Source organism: Haemorhous mexicanus, chromosome 3 (genome assembly GCF_027477595.1).
Source record: "Haemorhous mexicanus isolate bHaeMex1 chromosome 3, bHaeMex1.pri, whole genome shotgun sequence".
Taxonomy (NCBI): domain Eukaryota; kingdom Metazoa; phylum Chordata; class Aves; order Passeriformes; family Fringillidae; genus Haemorhous; species Haemorhous mexicanus.
The window spans coordinates 50,617,041-50,629,043 of record NC_082343.1 but is presented as its reverse complement, the minus strand read 5'-3'; the positions used below and the strand labels follow the sequence as shown (position 1 = coordinate 50,629,043).

Sequence of the window (12,003 nt, the reverse complement as noted above, 5' to 3'; positions counted from 1 at the left end):
AGAACAAACAAGAAAGAGCACATAAAAAAAGAAATTAACAAGATGGCTGCATACTAGCCTTCACTTAAATTGTGTGGATACAAGTAAACTAAATTTGTGTCTTCTTGTCTCTAACGTAGCCCGAGTCAGACTCCCGGGTCAATGGTGCCTCCCCCTGTGCTTCGCCCCAGCACTCTGCCCTCAGCTTCCCGCTGGAGCAGGACACAAGCTCGCAGTTCCATCAGACAGGTGAGTGTTCTGATCAGATAACGTGCTCATGAGGCCATAGGTGACTACTGGATAGGTTTGTTGGCACCTTCTGGACAGATCTGTAAATCAAAAGGAGAGGATCATTGCGATGCCTCTGCTCAGTGCAGCTGGAGGTGTTGCTTCCTCGCACTTGCGAAGAGCTGCGGTATCCTAAGAACCCACGTGACTCTGAATTCCAGACTTTTCTCAATAGACTCCTTGGTTCCAGCTGTTCTTTCCAAGTGAATTTACTGGGCAAATCCATTCTCTCTGAAAGGGGAACCAGACTTCATTGGACTGAAGTGGCCAAGAGCTGTTTGTCCTCAGTACACACCAAGTGGACCCAAGTAATCTGTCACGTGGAGGACCAAATGTCCAAATCACATAATCTACACTTAGTGTCTGCTTTATAAATTCTTGTGTAACCTCTGCTTTTCCTGGTATTTTGATGTTCCCACTCCCAAAAGGTTCACATCTTTAGGAATAATTCAATATTTATGGGTACAGTCTCTGCACATAAAGGGATTTCTTTCTCTCTTGAAAGATTATTTTAAATTCTCTGGTATCAGAACTCGTTAATTTCACCATGGTTAGCAGAAATAACTGCAGACCATTACATGGACAAAAGTAGGGGAAGACAGAAAATGTTTTTCTCAAATTGTCTTATTACAAGTTCCTCCTGTTTCTGTTTTTAAGCCTTGTGTTATAGATTAAATATTATTTTGTTTCTGTAGAAAATAGGAAAAATATTCTCTTGTATACTGAACATTTTTCATTCAGCATTAACCTATGTTTTTACTTTATCTGGAAAAGCATGGAACTTGAGTCTGATCTCATGCAGTATGAAAGATGCTGTCCAATAAAACTGCCAACAACACAGCCAGTTATGTTCCCTAACCACTCTCTTGGCTAATTTTAAGCATAATTTTTCAAAGAGATGGCAAGGGGGATTTTAGCACTACTGAAATGGCTGGTACATATTGAATAAAGAAAGATAAATGTTGGGATTTTTTTCAGAGAAAAAATGGTGTATTCATTCTGAAAGTTACATGACAAATCATCTGCAATTGGAACAGTATTTTAATAGAGTAGCTATTGAGCTTAATTCCCTCATCTTGTCATTTTATTTATTTTAACTGTAAATGTTTATATACTGTTCCTTGCTGGCAACTTCTAGTTAAATCCTGGATGCAATGCTAAAATTTTAATGAAAAAGAAATGAGTGACTGCAAATCAATAATGTAACTTTCATGTCCTCTCCCAAGGCTGGCAATTATTGATGATAGTTCCTGCACATTACAAAGGTTTCAGGTACTGTTTTCCTGTGAAATATAAAGGAGTAATTAACTGGAGTGTTGGCTAAGAATGCCTTTTAGAATGTTGTTGTCCTTTTTTTTTTCCTTCTCTTGTTACAAAAATGATTTTTTTTGTTGTCATATCTGCAGATGACTTGTTAGTTCCACCTCATGATACCAACACAGATCTAACAGATGTTATGGAGCAAATCAACAACACATTTCCAGCTTGCTGTTGTAAGTTTAACAAAATATGTGTCTAAGAATCATACTGAATTTGAGGTAGTCTTTAAAAAAAAAATCATTCTTGTGATACTGACAAGGAAAATAAATATCTCTGAGGAGATTTCTTATGTAGATATGCAAGCTGTCTAATTCTGTCCCTTAAAATTCCTCAATAGACACTACTGTTGAAGGTAGATAAATGTTCTTGTTTTAAGAGGAAGCAATTCACTATAAGAAAAGCCTGTAGCTCAATGTAGAATTTTCAGCAGTGCCCAAATAAGAGGAAAGACATCAAGAATGTCACTAGCTGCTGATGAAAACCTTTTGTAGAACTTAAGTGAATGCCGATTCAGAATTTCTGTGTGCAGTTTTTGTAATAAAGCTTGGGAAAAAAGTCCTTAGGCAATTAATCCTTAGACTAATTACTGAACTAGTTATTAAATAGACCAGAGGAAATCTGTGAATGCAGCATTTAACACCTTTCCCTGCTTAAATGCATTGGAAGTTGATATTTTATTCGGTGTCTATTAAAGAGAGATCAAAAGGAAAACCAGCTTGTTCCTATGCATGTCCTGTATCAGCTGACATATATTTCCACTAATCCTCCTTCCAGTGTCCCTGCACTTGCAAAAGTGAGACTGTCTCATGTATTATGGTGGGTTTTGTAAAATACATTTATACATATACATGTCTTTCTCTATATATATTTTCAGCTCTTTTGCCTTAAAAAAACATTAGTGAAAACTTTGATATATTCTCAAAATTGTTGGAAGTTTCCAATGAAATTTAATAATAATGATCAGTTTTAAAAGGCAGAAGTCAGAGAGTGGCTGTTTAAGCCCAGTCCTTTTGTAAGCATCAAGACTCAACTCTGTGCTATTTCATAAACTCTGTGAGCCCTGTTAAAACACCCCTTTTATCTCTTGAACACACATTGCTGCCTCACAGAAGATGCACCTTGCATGTTTTAAAAAAGCAAATGAGGTTCTAGCAAAAAAGGCCTTGTTTCAGCTATCCTTTTTGATTTTTGATGAGTTCAACAATTCAGAGCCCCTTTTCTGCAAATTAAGGTTTTGATTCTCAGGAGCATCTCATTTGAGGTCAGCAACTAGTGGAGCTCCTCAGTACACCTCGAAGATGTGTGTGTATACAAACCAGAATAAAATGCAACTCAAGCATTTGTTCTTGGTTTGGAAAGTTACTGTCTTGCTATGTGACTATACAGCTACATGGTCATTTGGCCCAAATGAATTTAAAGCCAATTGCATTGTGTTAGGACAAGCTTGGTAATGATGGCTGTTCTCCAGAACTGGAAAACAGAAAAAATTCTGATTCCGTGAGCAAACACCTTGAATGAGATAGGAGAATCTGCTAGTGAAAACCAAGGTGAAGTCTATCTGAGCATTTAAGATTAAAGGAAGGCACAGTTCCAAATTTAATGTGATTTTTCCCTATTGTCAGCTTAAACCACCTTGCCCTAATTAGTAGGTGCTACTTATGTTTGCTCTCATTCAGTCATTCTATAACATCTTTTACTTTGAAGTAATTTTTTTTTACTGTCAGATACATATCTTAAATGTTTTAGAAGCCTGGAATGAGGATTATTAGTCTGGCCTTCCCAGCAAAGTGCATTAGACTCTGAGTTTTGCTAAGGAAGACTATGACAGACTATCCAAGTCCACCATCTTTTCATGTGGCCAGCTGAGAGGGATCTGTTTTCCTGGCTGGAAAATTGTCAAATCTGTTCTGTAGGACTTTAAATGATGTAGATTCCACGGACTCTCTAGGCATCACAGTATTCCTAACCTTAAACAATAACGTCCTTAGACTCTTTATTACATCCAAGCTCAATTTTTTCAAAACAGCCTTCATGTGCAACATCTCATGTCCAATTACTTAAAAAAAATAAAACCAAACCAGAAAGTAAAAACCTTCCTTCACAACCTCATCTTTACTTGCCTCTTCTGCCATGGCCACAGCCTCTATCAAGGAGTAACTGGAATCTGTGCCTTATGGCAGATAATTTTTATCCTATTTTGACTGTTTAACAGAGATAGTAGTCTTGCTTATTTGTTTTCATGGATTTCAGGTTATAATTAATCTTCAAATCCATCTTTCTATTTATGTCAAATATCCTTAATGAAGCAATTATTCATATAGTAAGGCCAGCAATACTTACAACGGTGGATTTTGTTGTTTTGTGGTTTTTTTGGTTCTTTTTTTTTTCATCCTTCAGATCCACTGATCATGGATATAATGCCCCTTTTTCCTTTCTTATTTTGTCATTGGTCCTCAGAAGTAGGCAGGTGTACAACACTGTGCAGAAGTCTTGTCTATGCATCTGAGTGATGTCCAAAACAGAGCCTTTTAAACAGATGATACTGAACTACATCACTCAGGGGTTAAAATATGGCTACAGATGGTGAAAATGAAAAAATTCGTATTAACTATATTATTAGAATGCTATAAATTTGTTAAAAGTAAGTTTATGAAGAATTAAACCATTGCAACACATTTCTTGTTAAATATTTAGTCTTTTAAAGAGAAGTCATTTTTTATTTTGCAGTATGTGTTTTTCTGATAATAACTTTGTTTTTAAACTGTCAAGATGCAGAATCATGTAAATTTCTAAACTTTTTTTTTCTATTTTCAGCAAGTTTCACTGGCAGACCACAGGTATGAGACATGTTTACATACTTGCATAGGCATTGGAAACAAAGTAAAGCAAGTGAAAAAGTTCCATTAAAGCAAAGGGGCTGGGGTGGCTTTTTTCCACATTTTTCTCTAGAGGTCTATTTGGGACCTAGACTAATACAACAAGAAGGCCAGATTGCAGAATATCAGAGGTAATAGAAGACTTCTACTAGGTCAGGCACTGCCACAGGTATTATGGTTCTGCAGGTCTGTGCTGCTGTCCAGATGGAACCAGCTTGCATTTATTTGGGCCAATTGGTTTAAAGCCAGCAGCAGCTTGCAAAATCAAAGCTGGTTCTTGCAGAGATGTCCATATGTCCTGGTGCCCACAGCTCCACTCTCAGGAGCTGTGGTCACCAGTGCACAAGGATCAGGAGCCACACAGCACCTTAGGCATTAGATTAAACTGTCTGCACTGAATAGACAACCATTTCAACAATGACTTTAAACACCATAGTTTTGTCAGCTTAGATTTCTTTAACTGTTTGCCTCAGTTATTTGCTGAGCCTCAGGCCAATACATGGGAATTTTTAAAATAGAGGGGTTTTGTAAGATGACATCACAGTCCTGCTCTGACTGAGCCCAGAGCAGGTAGGAGTTTCTGTGTGTGCTGACCTGTGGTACTGATGTTGTTTCTCATCACAACAGGCCATGTGAGGTGTTCCTGGCATGTCAGCCAGTGCTTGTGGCACGCAGCACAGCCCTGTTTTGCCTCTGCCGGCCGCGCGTTCCGCTCATCACAAACCTGCACGGGACCCCGGGACACGCCGTGCGCTCCCACCGCGAGTTCCTCTTGAAACAGTACAACACTGAATACCCAAAGAAAAGGATGTTGTTTTTATAGTATCTTTTTTTTTTTTCCTTCTTCCCTTTCTATGCAACTGTAAATTAATGAGCAGTGGAATATTTGTCACTGATTTGTATAAATATACAGCCAGGGGAAAAGGGGCAGGGGCTTTATATACGTTCCTTTTGATAATCGTAAAGAGAACTGCATAAGGAGTTTGGAGCAAAATGTTATGTTCATACATTCCTTTCAGCTCTTCGCTTTTGCATTGTAAAGTACATATTAGTTATATATTTCTCACACATGTAATATTCTGTACTGATTATTTGTATGCTAACCATCTGACCACACAGATTTCAGAATATCCTTGCATTGTTTTCAGCATTGGCATATGAAGTTCCCATAATCTGCACTATTGTTACTGGTTAACAACAATTGTCATTAGGTGCAAGATACAACATTTTAATTCAATTAAACAAGGTAAACTCTCATTTCAAGTAATAATTAGCATCCTCATGTACCTAAGTGGTATTTTTAACTTCCTTTTTTGTTATTTCCAGACAACACTCCATTTGGAGGATTATTTTTTTAAGCTTTACTTTACTTTGAATCGGGAGATAGCTAAAAAGAGGACTTAGATGATAGCTTAAGTTGGTTTTAGTAAGAACTAAGTTAGTGTAATCCTTCCCAACTTTGTTCAGAGACAAAGCTTTGCTGTTCCCTGCTGGGCCAAACTTGCTTGAAGTTTTGGAATTTACAGTCTATGAAGTGAAGCTCATTTCTGTGAGATCCCTTTCTGTTGTCTGCCTCTTGGAAATGAAGAGACAATTAGAAAGCCCTTTCCAATACTATTAGCAACAGAACTTTCTCCAGAACTGCAGTGCACGTAGATATTATCATTTGGCGTTGTAATCTTGCAAATCATCCTTATCTTTAAGATAATTTATTTATTTTATTACTTTTGATAAGGATCATTATGGGAAAGTATGTTACTGATCATCTGATCTCCAGCTGAAAGATTATCATCAGAGATTTTAATGCCTTCACAGAGTTTACAATGCTGCATGGACACTTGCTTTAATTCTAGGACAACCTTTAATTGGTAAAACTGCATGCAATACCTTCCATGTATAGTAAAGAGAAACAAAGCTGTGTTGTTCTTAATTATTACTGAAGGAAAAAAAACCCTTATCTTAAAATGGTATTGAAAGAGGTGTAAAATTCTCTACTGCTACTAAAAAAATGCTAGGGGACATTAAAAGAGCAGGTCAGGAATTTCTAGTGGCTTTGTGAAGTTTTGCCAGCCAGACTGTCCTGCACCCACAGTATTTACTCCTGAACTGCTGCTGCCCAAGGAGTGATTCAGGCACAGTGTTGACCACCTTCTACTGTTGGCACCAGTGCCAGTTCTTTCTGGACCCTTTGGCAAGTTATTTAACCACTCTGCCTCTGTTTTCCCATCTGTAAAATGGGGATGATAGTGCTTACCTCTCAAAGGTGATGTAGACTTGGCATTTTTACAGAGCTTTTCAGATGCTAACTAAGTATTAGTCTTGAGCAAGTGGAGCAAAGCTATCAAGGTGAGAACAGAAGATGCTGGCTCCTATTAAAATGTAATGTAGTTATTCTGAGAAGAAAAAACCCCACATTTTACAGAAGAGGAAAACCATGACCACCTTTCTACCTCAGACCTATCTTCATAAGTAGTATTGGAAATAGCTTTACATTCTGTTCTCTGCAAAGTACTTGGCTTTTATCAAGCTACATAATTCTCTAGGCAAAGAATCTTTAAAAATACTCCCAACATAAGTATAAAAAGAAATCAGTAGTGAATTTGGTGGATTTTATTTTTGTTCTGAATATGAGGTTATGTATAAAGTTGTTTTTCTGCCTGTGTTTGTATGCATCCTTTGTCCTCTGCTGCCAAGTAAATGCTGCTTCAAACACTACATTGTAACATTCTTCCTCTGAGACTATAATAAATAAAAGGAATATATATTGCAGTAACATGAGAAAAAGTAAGGAATCCTTCCAAATTTTTTGGGTTTCAAGGATGGCACATCTCATTGCTAAATGCTGAAAATTTCATTCTGAAGATTAACATGAGCAAGCCGTGGTAGTCAATTTCTATGTCCTAGTTATTTCTCTTGTGGTTTGAGTTTATATAAATGAGATTAAGCAGTAGTTTTTTTCTTCATAAATCTTGCATATTTTCTCTAGTTTTCCATCTTGAGTGATTTTAGTCTAGAATCCTGCTCAGTTTCATGACAGATAGTAAATCTGATAGCTGAGAAGCAGACTGCCTTTTTTTTTTATATTTTAAATGTTCTGTACATGTATTACAGAACAGCAGTAATGCATGAAGCCCTGTCAAATAGGAGATCTGTGAATTAGTCTTCAGGTTTTTGGTGCCTTTCAGTCAACATGCTCAGCTGAACCACAGCATTAGGTATTCAGCAGCACAAGGTGTATTTTCTGATTTTTGGGAATTTGCATTAATGCAAGTTATTTTAATGACTGTGTTAGAATTGCTACACTTAAAGGAGAAAAAAGTACAAAGTCCTAATGACTCTGTTTCCTTATCATAACAGCTGGCACTGCTTTAATGTTTAGTTGTTGGTTTTGTTTGGATTTTATTTTTAAACTCTAACAAATGTCAAACATAAATGTCAGTGATGACCTTTTCCCTCAGTTTGTGAAAGGATGGTTAACAAATAAGTTGTAGGGAAACATGATTATTTAAGTGATTCAGCAGTTAGCAAGGAATTTAACTACAGGAAAAGTCAAATTCTGAATTTGTGTCTTAAGAGGAAGAGACTGCTAGATTAAAGCATGTATTAAACCAGACAACCTGTCATCTTAAAAAAAATAAACACTTTATAGTTATATTTTTGTAGAGTAGGAGGCAGCAGAAGAAAGGTATGGTTCAGTACTAGGGCCTGACTGAGAAAAATTTATGCAAGTGCTCCTATCTACAAGTTGCACCCTGTGTACCTCGATTGCCAAGGCCGCAGGCACCAGAGTTCTGTGATGCTGCCACCTGTAAGGAAGGTTCTCAGCTTAAAAGGTCCTCCTACAGTGCTGTGCCACAAAGGTCCTGGCCCTTGACAGGGGGAACAGAAGGGCACCCACTTCTTACCAGCCACAGGGCTTTTCTCAAGGGTGCTGGGAGCAGTGTGTGGCCACCTCTGGTCCCTGATGCACAGTGCGCGGGTGAGCACTCCCTCCCTTTAAGCACTAACCAGCCTCTTGTGCTGTTCCTTTGCCAGGCCCAATAAAGCCAACCTGGTACTTTTCATGAGAAGGATTATGTCTGAGTCCAAAATACACATCTATGCAAAACATCAGGAGGGACACCCTCCTGCACAGCCCAGAATGGATGGCGTTGGTTGATAGCATATCAGTTTAAATTCTCATTAGAAAACACCCTTAAGCTGTATTATTAACATGTCAGTTCATTTTCTCAGAGAAGATGCAAGATTGATGCATCTAATTAGAATCAGAGGGTACAAATCCTTCTGCTATTGGGGCTTCATCTTCAGGGGAACTTTCACAGTGAAGCAATCATCTTAGTATGGGTGGTATTATTTCTTTTTAGACCAAGAGAAGGCTCTTCACATGTTCAAAACCAAGACAGATTATGAGACACCAGCCCTGCTAGGTTAGAAATACTGGACACAGACCATCAGTATGCATACGACAATTTGGGGCATCTCCCTGTCCTGGGTCAGGGATTCTGTCCTCTCTTCTGTTATTTCTGCAGTTGGGGAAAAAAACCAACAACAACATGACCAACCAAGAAACAACCCCAAAAAGCCCACAAAATGACAAAATTTAAAAACCAAACAAACCTAAATTCAGCCAAATTAGAAATGTATTATTGTAATAGGCAAGTTTTGGATTTATGCAGAAGACCAGAATATTCTTTTAAGCTTTTCCAGTACAAATTACCCCTTGGGAAAGAATTTGTTCATTAGACACATAATATTTTGTTCTCTACTTTAATATGGAGTTCACCTAAGAAAATCCTTCATGAAGGCATTTTTTTGCAGCACTGCAAAACTGTAAAATGGATCCTGTCTCCTGTCATGCAGAAATGAAGATGTCATGCCATATGGCTGAGAATTCTGTTCCCACAACAACAGCAATAAAATCAGTCTTACAAGTCCTGGCAAGGTGTAAATTAATAACAGTGGGGTATGGAAAAAAAAAACCAAATTTTAGAGGGGAAAAGAATATTTGAGCAGGAAGGGATGTCTTGCATCTTAGAAGCAAAAAAAGCTCTCAGTAGTCATCAGCTGCTGTGTTCTTCAAACAGTGTTCTTGAGGCTGGAAAAGGAGAAATCATTCTTGGCTCGCATAGCTTTGGGAATGTATCTTGTGTCTTTAGAGCCACTTTCATGATGTGCCAGCAAAAATTTCAGTCCTTACAACTTAAATTTATACCTAAGAAAGAACAGCTGTGTGTGAGTGCAGCAGCCACCTTCAGAAGGGGTAGGTAGTGTTTTCATCAGCTGCTTTTCTAAACACCTCAGACACCGGGGGGGGGGGCTGGCTCAGCTCATTTTCCCAAGTGTCTGCACCACTGCAGCAAGTGGTGCAGCCAACACAAAGGTATCATTTAAATTGAAACCTGCTTATTAAAAGAGAGAATCCAGGAAAGCTGCACAGAATTCCTAGCTGTGCTAGTCTTGAGTACATTGGACAGGAGGAAAAATGAAAAAACCTCACACATCACTTGAGCATCTATGCTTTGCTATCTGTCCTCTCTCACATCATCTCTGAATGTCTATTTACAAATACCTATTATCTTGTTAGTCATTTTCTTTATGCAGTCAGATAAACACTGAGAATGTCTGGTTTTCTGACTGAGGTGGGTTGACCCTGACTGGATACCTGGTGCCCACCAAAGCCTCTCAATCACTCCCTTCCTCAGCTGGACCTGGGAGAGAAAATATAAGAAAAGCTCATGAGTTAAGGACAGCAGAGATCACTCACCTAACCCACAAATGAAGTTGTATACATTAATAAATAAGAGAACAGACAGAAGATACAATAGTAACTGCCACTGACAATCCACATCACTAATTTAAATGCAAACAGGAGTAAAGAATGTTAAGGGTTACCTAGATCCTCTTTCTTGAAGATCTAAGTGACATTTACCTTCTTCCAGTCCTCAGGATCTTCCTCTGTTTCCCATGACCTTCCAAAGGTTATTAAAAGCAGTCTTGCAATGACATCAGCCACTTCTCACAGCACTCCAAAGTATGTCCCAACACATCCCATGGGCAATTTGTTCAGTACATCCAGTTTGCTCAAGTGTTCCCTAACCTGATTCTTCTCCACCAAGGAGGACATCTCTCTTAATCCAGACTTCTGGCTAGTCTTACTACTAAAGACTGAGATAAAAATAGGATTCGGTACCTCAGACATTCCTGTGCCCTTTGTCACCAGATCCTCTTCAGCAGTGGGCTCATGTTTTCCCCAGCTGGCTTTTTTCTGCTGCTGTACTCAAAGTAATTCTTTACACCTTTCGTATCCCCTATCAGGCTTCTTGGCTTTCCTAACCAAATCCCTGCTGAACTGGGCAGAATATCTCTGTTCTTCTTGGTCCCCAAACAAGCTGAAGCCTGAGGCCAAGGATGCAATCTTGCTTTATTGCCTTAATCCCTTTGGAATCCTGAGCACTGTCATCTCATGGTCCTGTAGCTACAGCAACCCTTAACCTTCACATCCCTTACCCATTCTTCCTGTGGGAATAGGAGGTCCAGCAAGATCCCTCCTCTCACCAGATTCTCAGTCATTTACATGAAGAAATTGTCACCAGTACACTCTAAGAAATTTTCCCTCAACAGTTAGTATAATTCTTGCCTGATGTCCCAAAAAAATCTCTTGCCAGAGAATTGCAATGCATGAATAGAGGACCTTTTAAACACAGGAGCTTTGGTTGATTTTGTTTTGTACCTCTGAAAGTATTTTGGTGAGCAGTTGTGAGAAGTCTAATGAATGGCAGCAACACCCAGACAAGTGAAAACATCCAGCTGTCTTTCTGTCTCCAGTGCCAGCAGCCCCTCTGGAATGGAAAGTGTAGCTCTGACCTACTTGCTTTCAACAGACTATAATTACAGCACTTACCAATTTTCTATAAAAATACAGATGTGAACAAATAGAAAACCCAAGTGGCAGAAACATGAGCAGAATAACAATGTTATTTCATCCCCTAAATCCCAGTTCTTGCAAAGATGATGCATTTAGGCTGAAAAGTAAAACCAGTGAAATGACAGTAAACTATCAGAATAACAGTTGAGTTTATTATGAAATACGAGCCAGGTTTTATACACAAACAAAGATGTACCACAGTATTTGTCATTCTGCTGCCTAGACTTGTAATTTCTTCCTCCCTAAAATGGCTGCTTGCTTGCTGTGACAGGAAAATTAGTGATAGCTTTAGCAGAAGAGAATTATTTTGACTTCCAAACTCATCTGATTTCGCCAAGTGCAGATTGTGCTACGCATTTGGTGGCAAGGGGCTGAACTGTGTGTCCAAAGCTGGACTCAGCACCCCAGCCCCTGTGTCCCCAGATAAAGGGGAATACTCATTCCCTTTGATTAGTTTTGTTAGGACACCCTCCCTTTGCTGCCAGAGTATCTGCCTTGGGACAACACGCAACCATCCATGGAAAAGGCAGTAGGTGATAGATGAGGCTGCAGACTTCAAGGTTAACCCACTTAGAGCTTGGTGGCATTTGGCAAAGAAATTCTTCTGATAACTAT

The 12,003-nt window shown here is 38.7% G+C and overlaps 1 protein-coding gene across 8 annotated transcripts in view; it reads left to right on the top strand.

Moving 5' to 3' along the window:
• Positions 1-7,247, top strand: part of UTRN (utrophin) — a 338,373-nt gene extending 331,126 nt beyond the window's left edge. For all 8 annotated transcript variants that reach the window (XM_059841749.1, XM_059841750.1, XM_059841747.1 and 5 more), the window contains 4 exons: positions 120-228; positions 1,674-1,760; positions 4,402-4,424; positions 5,091-7,247. In XM_059841749.1, coding sequence (XP_059697732.1) covers positions 120-228; positions 1,674-1,760; positions 4,402-4,424; positions 5,091-5,099 — 228 coding nt within the window. In that variant the 3' untranslated portion in view covers positions 5,100-7,247. The remainder of the gene's footprint in view (positions 1-119; positions 229-1,673; positions 1,761-4,401; positions 4,425-5,090) is intronic.
• The last annotated feature ends 4,756 nt before the right edge of the window (positions 7,248-12,003 follow it).